Source organism: Castor canadensis, chromosome 12 (assembly GCF_047511655.1).
Source record: "Castor canadensis chromosome 12, mCasCan1.hap1v2, whole genome shotgun sequence".
Classification (NCBI taxonomy): domain Eukaryota; kingdom Metazoa; phylum Chordata; class Mammalia; order Rodentia; family Castoridae; genus Castor; species Castor canadensis.
In genome coordinates, this window is record NC_133397.1 from 125919918 (window position 1) to 125942845 (window position 22928).

Below are 22928 nucleotides of genomic sequence, written 5' to 3' on the forward strand. Positions count from 1 at the left end.
ACATATTCTTTGTAAGTTGTGATATTAATCAGGATTCACGAATGTGGTGAAATGATCATTCTTTTGTGTGTGTACAGGTTTCAAATGTAGAGTTAGAGATTTTCGGATTAAATACTGGAAATAAAGAAGGTTAGGAGCAAACATTTGTAACTGATTGCATCCCAAAGAGAAATATACTTGATTTTAAGTGTGCTTGTAGCATAAATGACTCAACTCTAACATGGACAATTCAAAGTAAATATCCTTCTAAAAATGAGAATCCAAATTTGTTGTCATTCCATACTGTAAAAAAAATTTTTGTAATGCTTACTTCAACTCATGAAATGTTAACAAAATCCAAGGCATCTTCTTTGCCCTCCTTTAATATCTGCTTTAGACTTGAGTTCAGCTGGCCATTTCCCCCAAATCCAGGGAGCAACAGTCAGAAGTTACTTCTCATTAGCCTGGGAAGGATTTTCTGTAATTTGTCACAATTTCAGCAAAACATTAGCTTTAGTCAAATGTGAGATGAAACAAAGACATACAATAAAAAAAAAAAAACCTCGATATGAGAACTGATACACTAAGATTAACTAGGAAATCCACAGATAACTCTTTCTATTGTGACTGATTGCAGCATACTCATCGCAAAACAGAGTTCAGGAAACTCTGAGCAAATTTGATTGTATAAAATAAATAAGTAACTCTTGCATAATAACCAAGACATTATCTTCCTCTGTTTATTTGTAGAATACACTCTGTCACCCGTTTTAACTGTGATGTCTTTGGTAATATATAGCCTTATTGATTTTTCAAATGTATTTGTCACTGTATCCATTTGTATACCAAGCAACATCAATTCATTCATCTGTTTAATAAATTTCTATTGAGCAATCAGACTAGAAATAGGAATAAAGTCCTAAGAAACAGTAAATGGGAGAATTAATTCTCTCAATGACTGCAGCGATGTGTGTGACATGAGTGCAGAGGGATATTTTGAATGTAGGAAAAAATGCTAGTGAATTCTGGACTGGCCGTTCGATGTAAGTGGACGAAGATGACTAACATCCTCTGTGATGGAGAGCTCTGACTGCATATCATGGTCTGTAGGTATCATATGGGCTCTTGTCCATTTCCCAATTGTTTACAAACAACAGTGTCTAAAGTAATAGTATTATTTTATCCCTTAAAAGTTATCTCCATTATGCATAAGGTTGAGAAAATTGCATTGTAAATTGTATAACCTTAAATTATATAATGTTTAGAGGAGTCAGATTACATATGTGCCATCTGAGAAGGGATCCATAGGTCTCTAAAGCATAGAAGCCCTGTACTCCCTCCTCTATCTGCAGGAAAAGGGAGCTGGTGAAACTGTCTGCTTGATTATGGCTGAGTATTTAGCACTGACCCAAAGGTCTACTCTGTCTGCCTCTCTGTTTGTCCCCATGATTACCTTTCAAAGCTACATTTGAAACAAAATACATGAAAGCTGATCATTTTACCATGTTCATAAATCTTGATCAATATTACAATTTGAAGGGGCAATCTAGCCAATGTACAATATAAGCCCCCATTTGGAATTGTCACAATGAATCTTCCCTGTATAATGAGTATATCCTAATAAAAAATTTTAAAATATTACAATTTATGAAGAATATAAATGTTTTGATTTTCCTAGGATATTTTTCATCAATAGTGCAATACCATGCAATACAATACAATGGATTTTAAGAACAGCTAGCGTTAGTCTTTCTGAAAATTATAGGTGCCTATAACGACTATTGACAACCAAGGCCTTTTAAGGGATTATGTCTCCTACATGCCTATTTTGCTTTTATAAAAATTTATTTAAGTTTTGCTTATAAGCATAGCACCTGCAACCAAGCAAAGGACTCAAGAGCTCTAACCTCCAGAAGAGATTTAGTACAATATTATTTCTGGTAAAATCTGTAAATAATCTCAAAGCCCAAACACTGAGAAATAAGACCTTAAAGGAGCATATATGTGTATGATGCATTATATGCACCATTATATGAAATGCTATATGAACACTGTAGGACATTTTAGGGAGTTTAATGTCATAGGACCTGTGCATGATGTAAAATAAAAATAAGGACATAACCTGGTGTCAGTGGCTCACGCCTGTTATCCCAAGCTACTTGGGAGGCTGAGATAGGTAAGATTGAGGTTCCAGATCAACTTGGGCAAAACACTTAACAAGACCCCATCTCAAAGGAGAAAAGCTGAGTGTGGTGTGTGCAAGCCTGTCATCCCAAGATGAAGGGAAGTGTAAAATAGAATCACAGTCCAGGTCAGCCTGAGTAAAAAGTTTGCAAGACCCAATTTCAACCAACAGCTGGACGTGGTGGCACGTGCCTGTCATCACAGCTATGGCAGGATGTATGAAATACTAGGATCATGGTGGAGAACAGCCTGGGCAAAAAGCAAGACTATCTCCAAAATGACTAGAGCAAAATGAACTGGAGTCCTGGCTCAAACAGTAGAGCACCTGCCTCATATGCACGAAGCCCTGAGTTCAAACTTCAATGCCACAATAAATAAATGCCACAATAAATAAATAAATAAATGTAATTGAAATGATAACGTTTAACTCAGCCTCCCAAGTACCTAGGATTATCGGTACAAGTGACCGATGCCCGTCTACACATTAGCTTTTGAGGAAAGTATACTCTTACTCCAAGGAAATAGACCTTCGTAACATCCCTGTGTGTACTTTTGCATTAGGAGTACTTTTCAATTTTACTCACCCTTTTGTTCTCTTTCACAATAACCAGGAAGTCATCTTTCTTAAAAAGTAACTTTTGAGAAAGATTTAGTAAAGAGGAGTTGTATAAATTATGGTAAATAGTTGTTTCTTTCGTTTCTCTTTCAAGGTAAGACAAAAGATGCAACTTTAATTTGTAGCAAGATGAGAAATATTCTCGTGGCTATGATTACAAATAATGTGAGATGAAGGGTCCACTATGTTTATCACTAGGGATAATTTGAAGAAGACAGTAAGATAGAATGATTTGGGCACAGTGAAGTTAATATGTGTGAGAGTGCTTTGCAAATCATTAAGTAATTTATGTATGATGGTTTTAATATTGTCTAGGAATGATTTAAATAACTTCTTCAGGTCCTCTCTAGGCCTGCAATTTCAACTATATATTTAATTAACAAAGTTTATTCTTTGCGTCCCAGACTGCCATTGACTTCACAAAAAAATTCAGAGACACTTTTAAGATGATGCCATACGCTCCTCGTCCTCACATTCATGGATTTCCTTATAGCATAGCAAATGGCTTCTTTCATCACATTTTTATTCTAATTGTGATATTTGTTGCATGCATTTTTATGTTAAGCACAATTCTAGGCTTTGATAATTCAGATTAAATTTATTTTTGGTTTTATTCAACTACATGTTTACAAATATTTTCACTCAACTGTAAAGTGTCTACAATGTCTTTCTTACTGCATGGTTATAACATGCCGTCGACTCTAAGTGATATAATTTATTGCTTAGCCTTCAGTCCTCATCTCACCTGGTTTCTCTGCAGGTTGTGGATATTCTATCTCCACATCTTCTTTATTGGAGTCAATTTTTGGTTACCAGGGTTTGAGCTCAAGGCCTGCCACTTCAGCCACAATCTGGCCCTGGGATTTGACATTTCTCTTAGGTTTTCTCTAGTAGCTTTCTTCTCTTTCTCACTATTGCAAAGACACACCACCTTAGTATCAATGAGCCTAAGATGTTTGCCCTTTTCTTTCCATCTTCTTATCCATTTATAAGACCTCAACTCTAATTTCCAAAACTCCTCTCTTAAGAAGGATTCCTGAAACTTCCCTCCACATTCTTTCAGCTAGATGGTCTGGGAGGTACCCAAACTCCATCTACCTAAAGTGCTTTCAGTCTGCCCCCCTCCAAAGTCTGCTTCTCCTGTACTCATCACTTGATTGATGAAATTGGTACTCCAGCTATGAGGATCTCCAGAGCTATTCTTGATTTTCAATTCCCAACCCAAACGTGTTCACTTTTATGTGATTTTTTTTTTTTGAGATAGGGTCTCACAGACTATTTGTCCAGGCTGACTTTGAACCGTGATCCTCCTGATCTCTGCCTCCTAAGTAGCTAGGATTACAGGCATGAGCCACCAGCACCTGGCTTCATCTTAAAAATTTTTAAAGTTTGTCATAAAATGACACCCCAGGCCTGCATGAAAGTCTTGGTTTTTGTAGATGATAGTGTATTTTAGGCCCTTTGTGACTGACTCCATGCTGGAACTCCACTGTACCCTGCACATCTCCACCTCCCTGGTCTGCATATGGAAGTTATGTTTCTTTCCTTTTTCTTTTTTCAGCAGCACTGGGGATTGAACGGAGGGCATTTCCCAGTGTTCTACCACTTGAGCAAATCCCCCAGTCTCTTCACTTTTACTTTGTTTTTGAGATAGGGTTCATGCTTTTGACTAGTAAGGCCTGGGAATAAGATCCTCCTACCTCTTCTACTGATTGCAGGCATCACAGACAAACTCCATCACAACTGGCTCCTGGAGTCATGCTCCTAAAACATAGATTTAAACATATGACCTTCCATATTTTATTATCTAAAGGATAAGGCACAAAATCTTTTGGACACTGACCCTTAATTCTAGCAAAGCCATCTAACCATGCCTTGTCCTGGCACCCTTCAGGGCTCTGGCTTCCTTCCCATTTCACATCATGCCATCCATTCCTTCCTTTAGCTTTTTCTTTTGTATCCTTATTCATGTGTTGTTCCTTCCACAAGCCCCACTCCCATTGGTGCCATTTTGTAATCCCTTGTCTGTAAGCATATCATTGTTGTCTCCCCAAATACCTCCCACCCGCACATACAGTAGAAGTCAATAAAAGTAATTACTGTATTGTTAAGCTCAGTTTTCATTGAGTTCCTTCACACTTCAAATAGATCAAATTGTTTTAGGTTATTTTTTATGTCCATTTCTTTACTAAAATGACATTGTTTATAAGGCTGTCATGGTTAGCTGACAGGCACTTCCAACTGCCAGTCAGCTAACCATGCTAAGAACATTGGTCCAGATGCAATAGCTTTCTATGTTCCCACAAACTTTCACTGATTAAAAAAAGGACAATAAAGATTATTGAAGTGATTTGTGACTAGCAAATGAAAATGTCTGTGATGAAGTCTTCTCAGTAATGCTGGGTACTTCCTTTGCCTATATTATCTTAAAATCTAAAGAGCTCTGCTACGTCTAGATATTAATTATACAACCCAGTAAAGTTCACCATCGTGCTCTGTTTTAAGTGAAAAAAATGCAGAGTATTAAACTATCTAAATTTATCAGTCCTTTAGGAACTTTACATTTGTTGAATATTGCAAAAGTAAATACACATCTGTATTTTGTACTAATATGATTTTGTATATCAGGCACTTTGAAGATTTTTTCCCTATGCGAGCTTCATCAACTGTTTTATCAACAATATAGGCTTCAGGCACTTTCGTAAAGTTGAGTTGGAATAAATGAAAGATCCTTGTCGAATTGGCAATCATGCAGGTATTCAGAGTGAAAGGAGATCATATTTTAATTTAATTTCAGTGCCTCCAGATATTTTCCCTTATGGGCTATATTACCATTCTCTGTCTACATATCCATCTTTTAAGAAATCGCAGCTATTCTTAATACATTTCAAATCAAGCTTTCCTGGATCTTCCTTATACTTATTATAATACATATATGTCCTTTCCTTTTGCAAGGGTCTCTTAAATTGTATGAGGGCTTGTTCATTCTGACATGCTCAATAGCTAAGTGATTTCTAGAGGAATAGAGACATATTGTAATCCCAAAGGCCATTTATATGTTCTACTGATTCTAACTATTTTTAGTGTCCTAAGTGGTTGTACCATTACTGTAAGTTCTTTGAGGACCTTTCTATTTTTTTTTGGTGGGACTGAGATTTGAACTCAGGGTTTCGTGCTTACAAAGCAGCCTAGCACCTTTCTAAAAGAAAGTGATCAGAGGCAGTATTTTGCCTACAAGTTGCCCTAACGTTGACCTCAAGTCATTGTCCAGAGAGTGTACTTAAACAAAAAGCAACCACCTTTAGAAAATTAAAAGAAATTAATAGCTTTTGATAGAGTGTAGGGCTATAATTCAGGCAGTAAGATCACTCTATATTGGATAAGGGTTAACAATCTGTAGCAATTCTTAGTTGCCAGCAACATAACTAAGAAGATATATTATAGAATCAGAGAAAGCAAGGACGGCAGAAAAAATGTATAGAAACCAAAGGAATTCAGATATGGACACCAAGGATTGTCTTGCTAGCATGTAGACTCCCCCACTGTGGCCCTCCATCCCTATCTATTCTGGATGCTGTGGAGAGACCCCTCACCATACCCAGACACAAATCAGTTTTTCCTACTCTTAGGATTGTGACATTAAAATTTTTGGCTGGAGTCTCAGTTCTTGGTTGTAAGATAGTAGAGAGGACAACTCTTCAATGGCTTGTATGGTGGAAGTGGTTTCTGTCCCACTGATGGAACAGTGGCAAATCTTTACACAATAAGAAGGAAAATGAAATGGTGGATGGCTTAAATATTAAGAGCTATGCTGTTTGTATTAAATGTTCTCCTCTGTGGATTTTGTTTTGAAACCTGTAGATTTTAGAGTACATAGCTGAAAATTGAATTAGAGAACCTAAAGGAAATACAGAAATAAGAGACAAGTGTAAAAAGAATGGCAGGAAATCAAAGCGACTCATATCATCACAGTTTCTAATCCTTAAAGTGATAGACACCCACTCCTGAAGGAGCAATAAGAAGGTAAAAGCTAGATTGGACATTGGCCTCCAGTGGTAGAGTAAAATACAAAGCCAATGAGATCAAACCCCTGTCCCACCAAAGCAAAGACAGCAAAACTGATCCTCACAGCTGCTCATTTCCTACAAGATGAAGGAGAACTCCTAGTCCCCAAAGCACTGGCTCTTACTTTACCAAAAATCTTCCAGTCACTTTCTTACTTTTCCACACGAACCTGTAATAAACCACCAACATGGTGTGACCGCTCCATGTTTCCTTCTCTTGACACCTAAAAGACTTTGAAATTAAGAACCCTCTTTTTACACACACACACATAGTATATATATTCTTATAAGCCAGCAAACAAGTGTAAATAAAAATAAATAAATTAATAAAGATAGTTCCGGCTTGCTCACCATTTTGAATAAAAGCCAATATTCATGAATTTTATGTCAAGAACTTGTGACTATCACATTTACAAATCATGCTTGGTATGTCTACCAAACTCCTTTTCATTCAAAGAAAGAAATAAGTCCAAAGAGCTGGCAAAACAAAGAAACAAACAAAAAATAGGCATAGATATTTCTTCCCCGCTCTTCCTGCAGCAGTAGGAAGCAATTCCTTGAGGAACTGTAGCAACTGGTTATGGATGAGTTCTCCTTAGCTGAAACCATTCAGTGCCAAGGGATTGAGGCTTCCTCTGCTATGTTATTTAAAATTGCCTCAGCAGTAATTCCTTCTTGCTTGAATTTCATCAAGTTCCCAAGACAGAAGCATGACTTCCCCAGACTCTCTTCATCCTAAATATATCCATCAGCATAGTGGGTGCTCCAGGGCTGAATGCTGCTTTACTCTACTTTCCTCCCTGGGTTGCTTATCATTCACACTGATATGGGATTATAAAGACACTGAGGTTTTATGCTTATGGTTCTTTTCTAACTCTAGCCCTGGAAAATGTAAGCTAAGTGAATGAACCAATAGATGCATGAAATATCAATTGTTATTCTGTTTACACTAATTCTTTGCATGAAGAAAACAAAATCCAAGCTTCCTGAAGATTGGAAAGAATAAAAACTTCTTATTATACACTTAAATACTGACTTGCCTTAATCCAAAATGAATCCATACATAGGGCAAGGAAGTGCCTGCCTTCATTCTCCACTGAAGTCTTTGTAGTATGTTCCAAGCAGTGATTAGGAAACTTGATGGGGGTACAGCTTGGCTCAGCTGGTCCACAATTTTGAACACTCAACAGTGGTATCTGTGGAATATGTGCAGAGCCTGTGTCTCCATGTGTTATGGTTTACCAGATTCTGCTGGGGAAACTTATAAATAAGCAAGTGGTAGATAATGCCAGCAGTAGAGTCCTCCAGGAAGCAGATACAGTGATTGAGTTGGGAGGGTAAAGGGTTTATTGTTAGGAAATGTCTGGGGAAGGAAAAGGGAGGATTCAGAATTGTGCCGGTGCTGCAGGGTGGAGGGAGGAGCCATTGGATCCTGGTAAGGATTTGAGAAAAATTTGTGCCAGTCCAATAGAAAGCTTCAAGGCAAAGGTTGCCTGTTTGAGAAGTCCCACATTGGACAGAAATGGCTAGGTACTTTGGGCCACAGTTTTTTTTACCATTGACTGGGCCTCCCCAAGGAGCATGACCTCAGCTTAAAAACTAGGTAGACATGGAGGAGCGGGCAGTGAAAGGGTAGCAGCTCACACACACTGCAGCTGGCCAAGTCTTTCCCTGAAGAGGGGTCTTCATGTACCTTCATCTTCCTCAGCTGCTTGCTTCTGCATGTGTACTTTGCAATCTTTTCAGAGCCTACTCATTATGTTAGCACACACATCAGTTCTCCTGAACAGTGAGATGATTCCTCTACAAATCACAAAGCTGATCTTGCAGCATCCCATCCGGGTGAGCCCACTTTCTGTGTCTTTGCTAAGTATGATGTTGCTGAACTGGAGATGCAAGGCATATACACAAAAGGACAGTAGCAGTAGCGCTGTGAGGAACCGGCCCGAAGAACAGCGCATGGAGCTATGACACGAGTGTTCATTGGCCTGTTCTGCAAGGAGATACTTCCCCTCCAACTTCATGACCATTGGCACCACCATTTGGGAGTGAAAAAGAAGACTGCTGGTTTAAAAAGGTAGTTAGAAAGCCACAGGGTCATAATAAGTGATTAAAATAGTGACTCAAAGAATACCTGGCAGTCAGGAGTTAGCTGAACACTGCATGTCAGTTCTCCGTTAGGTAAAAATGCAAGCTTCTGAGACTCAGCTGGTGAGAATGGAAAGGCCTGCACTGGAGCATCGGAGGATGGTACACCAGGGAAATCCTGTGTAACTGCAAGGAAAAGTCAGCATTAAGTCATATTCTCAGAAATTGTACTTAAAGGAGTAAAAAGGCCCCTTTAGCTGGCAAGAATATGGGCAGACTCTCCCTCTTTCACTAGGCCCCAGGGATCAAGGACTAGGAAATGCAGGCTCTGTTGAAACCCTCCATATCTGAAAGGATCAGACAGAAAGGCGCAGCCTGGGCCCTTGGGGAATTTGCAGGGAGTTTCAGGCCATAGTAGGGACAAGTACCCTCCAAGCTCTTCTCTCATTGGTAGAGCATCAAGACACTATTTCCAGTGCCACTGGTGTGCGAGCAAGAAATACTGATGTCCTGAATCCCCAGCTTGAGAAGGGAGGTAAATATTTTGTCATTCACCATGGAAAGCTGGTTCACAGCTAGGCATTCTTCATTCTTTCATTCAATACAATTTTTACTATCTTTCAAGTCTTAGGCTCTACACTAAGAGATTAGAGGAAGAGGAAGACAGAACCCTTAAAAGACTAATAGTCTAGTAGAGAGAAACTGATTATAAAACAGAGAAGATGATTGTAAAACACCATGATAAATGCAGTAATAAAGAAACATGGAAGACAGTCATTACTAATCCTTCCCGGAGACAGCATGAGAGGACTGGTCCTAGAGGGGATACTTTGAGAGATGTTATTCAGGGGGCAAGAGAAAGGCATTTTGGGTAGAAAGAGAGAGAAAAAAAAGGCCTGAAGTGAGGATCAGAATGGAGAGGCTGCACGTGCGTGGGCAGGACAGAGAATACAAGTTAGTCTGTGATGACTGTGCTTAAGACACAGGAAGTGGGTTATATATTCACATCATAAATATGTGTATATAAATGTATATATATATATATATATATATATATATATATATATATATATATATATAAAACACCCATGTAGACATGTGGAGAGACACACGCATGCACACATATTCCATGTTTGTATACTTGTGCATTTTACAATCACATGGAGAGTTTGTTATATGCATTTTCTCCCTTGAATTAAAAAATATTTTCACTTTTGTTCTTTTTGGGTACAGATGGTATATTATACATCATTACATCTCCACCATCAGACATAATGCATAGTGCCTAAAATATTTATTAGCTTATCCTGGACTTGATACCTTTCTCATCTCAATTTTCTTCAATTAAATAGGAATAAGAAAGTCAGTGTCAATTTGTGCAGTGTTAGTTCTATCAATACAACAATATCTGATGAATGCTAAGTCCTGAGCTGCACTCACAGAGGCGATCTGATGTGAGAAAGAACAATGAAGAGCTCCTTTTTGACACTGAGCATCCAGCATGTATGTTAAGTGTGTTTCCTGGTGTGTTCTGACTTCTTGTTCCACTCACTTGAGCATCCAGCACAGAGCAGCTGCAATGATCAGCAAGTGTTTGGTGAAAGGATAGAACTCACACTGCCTGGCGTTTCACTTTTCTATTTATGTGACTCCCTTTGAATTACGATTAAAACTCAGGTGAAATTCACGCAGTCCAGTTGTCTGTAATAGACTCAACACATTTACAGGTAGACTTTGATCTGTTTTGGTCAGTGCCTACCCCTGTGCACCCCACACTCACAATACAGAGTACTTCTGTCCCCTCAGTTGCCTCATGCTCTTCCCACTTAATCCCTCCCCATCCCAGTTGTCAGCCCCAGAATCCACTGCTCTGCTTAATATCGGCATAGTTTGTCTTTTTGGTATGAATTTCAGATATACCCATGTATACCATGTACTCTTTTGTGTACTATTTTATTTAGTATATTCTTACTTTTTTCCTAAATATTGAAACATTTTGATGTTATAAAATGGAAGAATAATATTCACAAAAGCAGCAATAATGTCATCACCATTCAGAAACTGTTAAACTCAACCTGTAAATTCAAAGTTTCCTTAACTCCTGTTTTTACCTGAAAGCGTGACTATTATCTTCATCAACAAATAACGTTATTTCCTTTCTTTGAATAATATGTTTCTTTTGTTAATTGTTCTGAAACTGCCTAACAAATGCCCAAGTCCGAAAAGTCACACTCGTATCTCAGTCACTCTTTCAAGTAAAAATGATGTTCCATGGTCCAAGTTCTGTGACAGATGTTCACCTCATAACTCAGACCAGTGTCAAAATATCTTAGTAATTCAGCATATTTGTGAAACAGCTGATTTCAAGTTGTGGTGAGATTCAGGAGTTTATTTCCTTTTCTTAGTGAATACCATTCCATTGTACAGATATGCTGGAATCTGTTTAATTCACTGACATATTGATGGTTATTGAGATGTTTCCAGTTTGGATCTATTTTGAAAAAGTTACTGTGAGCATTCATGTTTCCGTCTTTGTGAGGAAATAGGTTTTCATGTCTTTTGTATATACACCTAAGAGTGGAATTTCTGGATTGATTAGTAAGTGCATGTTTATACTGTCCAAATGTTTTCCAAAGTGCTTGTACAACCGTTAAAATGTTTAACTTAGAAAAAGAAAGTCAAGAAAGACCCATACTAAAGCCTAAGCTAATTTAAAACATCTCCAGTCCAACACCCAGTCTTTGCATTCACTAATACTTCTACTTACAGCAATTAACTCTTTCGGCCCTATTTTATTGACAAAGAAGGATAAATGCACCCTTTTACCTATTACTTTGTAGCTGCGTCTAGTCTTACAGGGATAAATGTGGTAGAAGCCTTTTATAGTTCTAGTTTACAATTGACAGCTGAATTTCACTTTAGGGAGCAATTTTGCTAAAGAAGATGATGTCTTAGAACATGATAATGGGAAAGAAAATTAAGAAGATGAAATAGGCACTCAGATTGATCTTCTGGGTCCCAGCTCTCTCCGTCAGAAAAGTAGACATAAGAAAAATGCTAGCCACCTCTTTTAGTGTCATGCGAATTAAGACTTAGGAGTTCCTTAGTGGAAAACATTTTATAACTGGTAAAATTTCTCAGTGAATTCATTGAAATCCATTTTGGAAAGAATTGTACAGAGTGAAAATTACCAGGTAAATTGGAGAGAAATGTTTCTTCAAGTCAAAAATCTCACTTGCAATTTAGCTTGTCAAGAAACGCTCACAGCCTCATTCTGTAGTGTTGCTTTGTAGAGGGCAGGAAGCCACTGGGATGGGATGCCCTCAGTAAGTGGGGGCTATGCCTGCCCTACAATGGCGAGAGAGGTCATTGCAGGACCTCAAAAGTAGAAGGGTGGGACATTTGTGTAGAGATGTAGTATTACTAGAACTAAAAATTACCTTATGGCCTTAAGATATTAAGCTTCAAAAACAACCAGTTTTACACAACAGAAAGTATACCGCACACAATCTACACAGCACTATATTTCCTAGCCTTTACATTGCCCTTGTTTGGTTTTCACAGAAATTTTTTCCAGAACATATTAGCTAATGGCAGGCAATCCCTACACTGCTCTTCCTGAAAATTTTCAGGAAGACACATTGTCTTCTAGGCTGCTCCCGTCCTCTTTCAGTGCTATTTCCCGTGTCTGTTCTGCTTACCTTTATCATGTTGTACCCTAAAAAGCACCATTTGCTCCCCAGGACTGTCAGCCATTCCTGTAAGGTCTTCGGAGCCTTCTTGCTGATGGTGCCTCACTCACAATTCCATCACAGAAAATGGTTTTGTCACTGAGAACAGTTTTGGATGAATAACAGAAGTATTGACAGGTATTGAGTACACGCACCATGTACACCATACACCATGCACACGCCATGCACACACGCCATGCACACACATACCACCCATGCATACGCCACACACTCATCACACCACACACACCACACATACATATACACAGCTACTGTAGGAGAGATTGCAAACCATGGCTCAGGGGTGAGTATTATTGATGCCTGTAGAAAAAGCCAATAAAAATTTTCTGATCCAGGTAGACTTACATGATTTTGATGATTTGAAAGACCTGTTAAGTTATTCTTTGGGAATAATTGTCAACTTTCTTCAGAATTACCTCCATGTCTGTAAAGTGACATTTTTAGATTTCACAACTTCAGAAGTCCATCTATCATAAAATAAATGGAGGTTTTTCTTAAATCTAGGCATGTCTCTGTTTTAATGGATAGATTTCAGGAACACAGATTCAAGTTGCCCTGAGTCTGTGCTCCAAGGCACGGCATGAACTCTCATAGCCAAAGAACAGAGGAAGCCATGATCAATATGTTAGACGAAAACATTGCTGGGGCGTTAGGTCCGTGACAGCAAATCTTTCCTGTGGGTTTCAGAAGTTGTCTTACAACGCTCATGGTTTTAGGTTTGGCGGAGGTTAGAGGTTTGCTAAGCGTAGGAACAAAGTCTGAGAAGTTTTCCTAACAGTCATGAGGAAGTCAGGTCAGATACAAAAGGTAAGGTCAATGCTTATTGAAAGGTCTAACACAGCCCAAGAGAATTTTGGCTCTAGGTATTATGTCAAGTTTTTATTCATCCTTTATTCATTGACACAAGAAATATTGTGAGGGGCCTGGAAATTTTATTTACTCTTTGCTGGTATTGATAATTGGAAACATATCTCTGTATGTTTCCTATCCTGAAGATTTTGGTAGGGGTACTAGAAACTGCCTAAAAATTTCTCATTTTGATAGGATTGTAAAAACTGGTTTGTTATGGAAGGCAAAGCTTTCTAAAGCTATCATTAGAAAATGAGGGAGTCAAGATGCAGAATCACTTCCCAATGTGGTGCTTCATACCTATAATCCCAGCACTCAGTACTCTGAGTTAAGAAGATTGTGAGTTCAAGACCAGCCTGGGTTACTGCGTGAGTCTAAGGCCAATCTGGGCTTTAAAGCAAGTCCCTGTCTCAAAAAAATGAAATAAATAAGAAAATGTCAAATCACTATTAATTATTGTTAGATCTTAAACTCTCAAAAGTATTAAAAAAAAAAACCAGGAAAGTGTGAATAGTTATTCTGTCCTTTAATACACATTCATTGCATGGTATTATTAGCCTCACTGCATGTATTGTTGGGAGAACATTCCCTGTTTTAACTGTCAAACAAAACCGTGCAATCGATAAGCAACTTCCTCAATAATGCTGGTCAGAAAATGTTTTAAAAATTCTCAGGAAATTAAGTTGTGTTTCAGCTGCTGGCGATGAGCAGTGGCTGGCTGCAGTGAACATGAAGTGAAGAGAATACCATCAGCCCCTCAGCACGACGGGAGGGTCAGATTGTGCTGTCTCGAAATACAGACTGATGAGTCAAGCAGATATCAGTTGTCAAGGAGCCACATGCTTTTGGGAAACCAAAAAACCTTTGAGCAAATCCCAACTGCTAAACAACAACTAACACATGTATTCAAAGTAGTCAACTAGAGAAAAGCAATGGAAGAAAGCCTGACAAATGTTCAGAGTAAATTATAAAGACATGGAGGTCAATGGCATTGAGAGTTACTCAGAAGCTTCTGTCAGATGATTAGTGCTTGCCCTATTGAAACCAAAGCATATTTTAAATCTGTTTCAGTAATTCTTATCGGGATACATTCCCCATATGATGTGGTTCGAGTGATCTTTAAATTATTGTCAAATTCTACCTTAAAGAGTGCTTTCACAATGGACATGCAATTCATATCATCTGGAGTTACTGTCATTTCTAGGCTAAGTCCCATCGAAATTCATAAGTTAGAAATGAAAGTCAAAAAAAAGCAACCACCATTATAATGGCAGAGCATGGTCATAAATATTTCATGAAGATTGCATGTGCAGGGCGGATCTCCATTTTCATGAGGTAGAATTTGTACAGCGAAGTCTCCAGATTTTACTATTCATAATACACACTACACCCCACAGAGCACTCTATACAGTGCTTTTTAATATTTATGTCTAATGAAGAAATTACTGTTCTGAAAAGCGAACAAGGCAAGCCAAAGATTTCTTGTTGAAAGTAGTAAGTTTCACTGACTACAGATAATAACGACCAACAGAAATTACCTCGTGGTAGCGCCTTAGCATATAAACATATAACTTTTTGAATAAGGCAGGATGACAGATCAAGACACGTTAAAGTAAGTGAAAAGGTTCTTTCTAAAGGTTATATCACTAGAAATCTCATCTTCAAAGAATTCAAAAGGTTAAAATGCAAAGAGCAACATTCTTACGTACAGAAATATTAATTACAGGTGATATAATTGCTGACTCTTTCATGGTTTAAATATATGTCTGTATTTTCCTGGCTTTTTCTTTTATTCGAAAAACAGTCTAGCTTGCTAAGATGATATTACTAAGTTCGATAATGAATTTCTTTTGCATATTTTCAAGTAATTTATCAGAGCACATTATCAGTTCCTGTCAGAATAAATTTTGCACTCAAAGTAATGAAAAAAATGACTATTGTATGTGTTGAAATCAAAGAATATTATTACTACAGCTATTTCAGTGGAAAGGATAGATATTTGCCCTCTAAATGATACTTGTCCCATGAGAAAAGAAAAGCTTGAAAAAAATCACAGGAAACAGGCACCGGAAAATGTCTATTCCTTGCTTTTAAAAATGAGCATTTGATATTTTACTTCACTTTTGTCATTTTGATCAATTCTTTCAAGTAGGTGAACGTTGAAAAAAAGGCTGCACAGATCTTGGTAGCATTTACATAAGTAAGCTGAACTCACTGATCAACACATGTGTGATCTAAGGCTAAATTATCCCATTAGTAAATCTCACATTTAGATGGATAATAAAGTCACAGAGAGAACTTCTTTTGAATACACCTCAGTACTTTAAACAACAGGTTTCAGAGTGAATACCGTCTGCTGGGAGTCAACAGCTCAAATTATTATTTTTGTTGTTGTTGTTATGTTTAAACCAATGAGGTCACTAGAAATTCTGTAATGTTTCCTGAACTTAAACACCAGAAGTTTATGATTCGTTCCTGTTCCTGGGATTATTTACCTGAAAATGAGAAACATTTTCTTCCATTCCATTCTTTGTAATTCTTCTTAATTTTGTTTTCCAAAGGCTCCCATGAGAAATTTAATCTTTACGTGATGAATTTGCAGTTCACGTGAAGTGTGTTAATCGTCCCCTAATGAGTCTAGATGTAGTGCTGAGGCAATTTGAGCAATGTACCAGGTAGTTCATTGTCAATTTGGGTTTGTCCTGCACACCTCCAGCCCTGCTGTTGATCCAGTACCCATTTTGATCACAATTCTTTAATTATGTGCTATATTTAACTGCCCTATTTGTACAGGATCCAGAGCTGGTGAGAAGCATCTGCCGCTGGGTCAGACGAGCTGTTCGGATTCCTTTCTTTGCCAAGCTGACCCCAAATGTCACTGATATCGTAAGCATCGCGAGAGCAGCCAAGGAAGGTGAGGCCTACCCTCGCCCAGTTGTGTAAATATTGGCTTGAATTTTGTAGCCACAGTGAAGGATGCCTTTTCCACCAGCATACTTGTGTATCTTTACATTTTAGGAAAATATTAAATTGAGCACTTGCTCTCACAAATGAAATAAATTCATGCCTGGACTTCCATTAATAAATGGACACCAAACTTTAGCCTAGGAGCACAGATCTTTGGTAATCTTTCCAATAAACACTTGTCTTACACACCAAAAATTATGAAACAAAACGACAGTCACAACAAACCACTCCACAATTAAGGACCTCATACTGTACCAATCACTAATAGCATTTGACTCTTCAATGAGGTGGAAAAGAAGGTATCAACTTCCCACACTGTGAGCTGGCTAAAGAAACTCCTTTGTATTTGAGAAAAGCTAGCTCACCACCATAAACACATGCTCAGTGGATATCTGCTGAATGCATAAACCGATGTGTGACTGTATAAACCATGTATGCTCTGTTCTATTCTATGGAAATTGTACCCTGAGTTGTAAAAACATTGCAAATTATCTGGGCAATAACACTGAATACAAAACATTTGACACCAATAAATCCATCTCATAATTGAGAAAGTGAACTCGTGGTGATTAAAACTTTTTAAAAATCTAGCATTTTAAGCATCGCTGTGTCTGTTAAATGAGCGTAGACATTTAAGGGAAGGACGAGTTCTGAAGAGAAAATAAAACATTTTCCTGAGCTACATAGGCTAGGATGGGTTTTAAGCACCATTTCTTTAGAATTGTAGACAAATTTTGCTGTGTTCCTAACAGGTGGTGCAGATGGTATTACAGCCACCAACACTGTCTCAGGTCTGATGGGATTGAAAGCCGATGGCACTCCCTGGCCAGCAGTGGGTACTGGAAGGCGGACCACATACGGTGGTGTATCAGGTAGGTGTTCTCCTCTTCTTCCTTTATGCTTCCTTGGAGGTTGCTGACAGATCAGGAAGTCACGTTGCAAGCAAGAGTAGTGCGTCTTTCACGATCTCAAGTTCTTATGACTCATCGCTGGTCACTATTCCTAATAGTGATGACAGGAGGGACAGATTGAATGTGAAGACTCAAGTGACTGTGGGTACAAGATGAGAGAATATGGAAATAGGGTCTTGCACAGGATCTGTTCTCTTATTATCTATGCTTTTATCAAAATGTCTGTCATGACTGTCTTGCCACTTATTAGTAAAAGTTAATACCAGGGCCTCTTGCGAGAAACAAATAATCACCCCGATTATAATACTATTTTAATTGTCTTAAATTAGTTCCCACCACTCTTCCTAGCATTTTAAAATCTGCTTTCTTAAAAAAAAAACCTTGATTTCACAACTGTCCCAAACAAACCATTAAAGCATAGCATTTAAGCTTTAGTTGACAAACCTCACACCTTTGCATATTCTTTCTCCTCCTCCACCACTTGCATTTGAAAAACACAGAGAAGTTTTCACCCCAAGGTCCTCTTGCCCTATGCACTCACTCTGTTGCTGTGACAACATGAACTTGGCCTTGCAAAGACAATGCTGTGATGTTCTTGACTGTGCTGGTATGGGGATTAGTCTCCTTGGTGATGGAGAAAGTAGCAAATGTATGTCACATAGCAGTGTCCCACTGTTCAAGAAAAAGCACAGCTGAGCAGAGCAAAGTGTGCTCTTGGAAGAGGCTGGATCCACACAAGTACAGCTCTGTCCAGGCCAGTTTTCTCTCGTGAGAGTACGAAGCCTGTCTGTGAGTCATGACCCTGTCCATGAGTGAGTCATGATCCAAGAGCGAAAGGTTAGACTCTGTTTTAATTGAATGCTTGTCCACAACGTCAGGAGGAGGAAGGCTGTTGAGCAGCACCTGCTCAGGCCCAGCACTACTGTCTCCTATCAGGAGATATCAAACAGGGCTTAACTAGCACCGTTATGCAGAACAGCATGGACTGCCTTACCAAGGGCCCAGACAGAGTCAAGTCGAGTTGGGCCACAATGTAAACTATGTTTCTTGTCAGCCTACTTCAATTTTTCCAGCCTGCCATGTTGACAACAAGGAATAAAAGAGGTCACTGAGTGTGCTGAACATTAAAAATTAATGAAAGAACTATTGCAGTAGTATTTTATATAAGTAACACCATTCATGTTTTCTCATTTAAGCTGCAATATCTGAATATTCTCCTGTACTATAACTCAGTCTAATAAAAGTACAAAATTACAGCATTACAAAAAGTCTTTTGTGTTGCAGTCTTTAAGCATACACACACTGGAAATTATAGCAGTACCTGAAAACAAATTCAGCTATACCTCAGGGCCTGTTAGCATTTCCATAAACTCTGTTTCCAAGATTTATTAATTCATATATAAATATTCACTTGGGTACAAGCTCAGCTGAGCCAGGGAACTTTCATTTTAAACAACAAAAGTCCCTAACATTTTTAAGGGCTTGTAGCTCATCTCTAATAGGTTTTATATTAAGTCCCTTCACATTGAACTCTCTGTTTTGAAAATAGCCTCTCTCCATACTGACAAAATTAGTACAGTTTTTCTCCTTTAAAGCAATGCTTGTTTTAGTTTCAAGGTAATAGAATCTGAAAAGCACTTTGAACAGGCAATGATAATATATTTTAGGGTGGAAGCCAGTTCTGTAACAAAGTACCTTCAGAATGACTTAGAGCAAAACATAGCCTTGTAAAATTGTGTTAAATAATAATGGCTTCAAATTTTAGGGGGTAAGGAAAATACAAAAATGGGTAAATAACTATTTCTCATTTATCAAAAATGATAATAGAACTTCAAGTGCTGTTTCAGTATAGAGAATCAAACAAAATATGGAAGAATTTTTTTGCAAGATTTAAAACAAATCTACACAATACAGCGTTAATATCAGCCCAAGTATTCTTTTGGAACACTGGAATGCCAACTTTTACAAGAGCTGTTTGAATCACATTTATTTTTAAGTGAAAGCCAGATCATGTCCAATTTCAGACAGCCACAAACAGTACGTCCTTTGCATTGCTAGGGTTTTCCCATTTCAATACATTTTCCAGCTTGTTATCCAATCTTCGTTGTTTTTCTCAGAATAAGGTTTCTGAATATTTCTCAGAATAAGGTTTGAAATATGGGTTTGGTTTTGTTTAAATATAGAAAGGGGGGGGCACTGTGGCATTGTACCTGTTGCCAAAAAAATGGCCACCTTGTTCTCTTAAGATGGCACACTGGGAAGACAGGCTCTCAGCTAAAGAATGTCTCAGCTAAGAAGTAGCAGTTGATTTATTTCAAATATGATTATTCTGAATTCTACAATGGTGTTTCTTCAGACATTAGTTTCCAGTTCACAACTCTGCTATGGAATTCAGCTTAATGAACTATAATCCTTTAAAAAATGAAACAGAATAGGAAAAATGACTGAATGTTTACTCCTAGTTGCAACAAGAATTGCTTGATCAAACTTTTTTACTTATGCATATACTATATACATGTATAGACCATGATGTGAAATGAATCATTTAAAAAAATTTATTAACAGTTAATCGCTGTCCCCAGTTGTACAGGGAGACACATTGTAATTTTCACATATGCGCTTACAATATATCTTAGTTAGATTTACCCCTCTCTCATTCTCTCTCTTTCCCCTCCTCTTCTTTAGAACAATTTCAACAGGTTCCATTCTTCTATTTTCATATATGAATACAAAATACAACCACCATATTCACCCTCATTCACCCTTTCCTTGTGCCCACCCACCTCCCACTGGTACCTACCCCTGGAAAAAGACCTTGAAATGCATTCTTTACTGTGGCTAATGTCACAAAAGTTTGAAAGTTGTATTGTTTTAGAAAATGGATTCCTTGTTACATAACTCATTATGCCTATAGAAAGATAATTTCTACTTGTTGCAGTTTAAAATTCTTATTAAGATAGAGGGGTTTAAGACCTTGTCTTCTGCCTTGCTGTTTTAGAAACTGCATTTTTTTTTTTTTTTTTACAGCTCACTTGCAAGTGATTCAGTCAGGGGAAGAGTGTGTTCAAACATGTGAATCAAACCATAAGAGGATGGTTTATGAACCAGAATTTCAATCATGGCATAAATAGCTGGCATAATTTATGCTTATAGTATGTTGTCCATTACAGATTAGTAGATCAAGAGGTTATCAGGTGATTTTTTTTTTCATTTTCTAAAATTTATTTTTCTTGGTCTCGTCAATCCTGTACTTCCTTCTTGATTGCCTAAAACTTCATCAGAATAAAATAGTAGCTACTGGGCAGTGACAAAGACAGCAGGGAATTGCAGATTCCGATTGACCCACTCAGACCTCTGACCTTATTCTTCTCTCTCAGCAAAGGACTATGGTGCCTTTTCTCCCCCTTACCTCACCCAAAAGAAAAAAAAATGCAGAAACTCCAGTTTAAAACTTCTTGCCTCCAAATCTAGAAACCTATTTACACATGTCTCTTCCCTATCCCTCCTGATTGGTGGAAGGGCTACCCTGTTCTGTTTAAGCCTGGCTCTTCTACCTTGCTATGAGTACCATCCCCTTCTCATTCTCAGGGACCTCTCAGAATTGATCATCTCTTCTCTTAACGCTACCTTCGCTGCTTTCCCTGAAGGACTCATTCCATTAGTTTAAATCTGCCCTACCTGCAAAGACAATGCAAGCCTCTGCTAATCCTACCTGGCCTCCAGCTCCCCTTCTAGCCCACTGCCAAACTGAGGGAGCTATGTAGGATTACCTCTACTGCCTCACCTCCCGCTCACTCCATGTACCCTGCAGGAGACTCCCACCCTCTTGGCACTCCTATATCAGGTGATTTTAGACTGAGAATAACATCAGGTGATTTATCAGGTGATCACCTACAGATCAGGTGATTTCAGAGTGCGAGTAATATCAAAAGAAACCTCGGTCAGAATTCATAAGGAATATTTTCTTGAAACTAGGATGGCTGATTAAACTGTCTACCATGCAATACTTCTGGTATCTCATTGATTTTAAGGAATTCTCTATCTCTCTTTGGACACTTTAGACTGAACACTGCTAAGTCGTTACCACCTTACTTTCCCTTTTCTAGAATTCAGGCAGGAAACTTTGTTATATTAAACAGCAGTTAATTCACACAGTGGGGTGGAATATTGTCATATTTGTGTGTGTGTGTGTGTGTGTGCATGCACAAAGAAATCAGTAATTCACTGATTTATTTATTTGATTAGAATAAACCCTAATCTCATCAGCAACATAATTAATTATGAACTCTGTCCTTGAATGGATCGCTCATTACTTTTCCTACTTTTATCACTTCAGTTCCTTTTCATTGTTGACTGAAAATATTGACCTTTTTCCTGACTTTGTCTCTAAATAATAAGAGCATGTTCATATACCTCCAACTCAGAGATTACTATCGTGCACCTGAATCCTGCCACACTGTGACATTTCCACATGAAATCCTTCCTGTGGGCAAGATTTTTCTAAAGTTGGTTGAGAGTGAGTCCTGTGTGGTACCCACTAAAGATGTCTTTCTTGCAACTGACTCTGTGAGGGTAATCTTTATCCACCCATGCTGCAGCAGGAGAAAGACTAACCCAGCCTCTTTCAAGTGAGTAAATTCATTGAAGGAATTTTATTGTTGTTCCTTGTGTTTTTAAAGCTTTTGATTAATGGGGTGCAAGTACATTCATTAGATTTTCTTTTGTTACATTGTCCCGTGCACACCTTGTTAGTTGTACTTATGAACAAGGTACACACACACCACACACACACTCACACAGGGAAAAGTTCTAACTTGCTATGCAGAAGGTACTTTAGTTTAAATAATACTTTTTAGGCTCCATATGATTTACTTCCAACAAGCTTAAAAAGCTCTTTGTTGTAAATTATTTTATTTTGCCGAATTTGTTCTATTTTATCAAAAATAGGAATTTTTCTTAATGTTCAATGTTGGCTACTTGTTTGAAATTACTGACTGTATGTAAACTAAAATGAAAAAATTTGACACCTTTTGTTCGATACTAGGACGTATAAACTTTTGTTATTATCTTCTAAGTAATTCATTAAAGATGATCTGCAGGGTTTGACCTCTCTTTTAGCCCATATTTGCTAATCATAATTACAGTGTCACAGGAACACTAAGAATGGTTCTGTACTTCTCAACAAATAAGTTGTAGTGGCATGTCCCATCTATGTTCTTACAGTCTGTAAGAAAGTAGTGATTCATTTTAAATCTAGCTGTGTGGGCTGTACCTGACCATTTATATGTACAGCCTCCACAGGTATTTTCATTATAGAAACACGACAAAAAGAAGATCCAAGTTAGGAATTTTGCCTGTAATTTGTAGCCCTGTGCTGGTATAGGACTAGGAGCTCTTAGTGTATAACTTAGAAATGTGCACAAATGTAAATCAGTATAGTAGCTTAAACAGCGATTGTAAGCATTGACTCCACTTCGCATGGGGTGGGATTATTTCTAAGCTAATTACTTAGGCTGGA

The 22928-nt window shown here is 38.0% G+C and overlaps 1 protein-coding gene across 4 annotated transcripts in view; it reads left to right on the plus strand.

The window, feature by feature from the left end:
* Positions 1-22928, plus strand: part of Dpyd (dihydropyrimidine dehydrogenase) — a 798376-nt gene that overhangs the window by 585595 nt on the left and 189853 nt on the right. For all 4 annotated transcript variants that reach the window (XM_074050934.1, XM_074050937.1, XM_074050935.1 and 1 more), the window contains 2 exons: positions 16326-16446; positions 17252-17371. In XM_074050934.1, coding sequence (XP_073907035.1) covers positions 16326-16446; positions 17252-17371 — 241 coding nt within the window. The remainder of the gene's footprint in view (positions 1-16325; positions 16447-17251; positions 17372-22928) is intronic.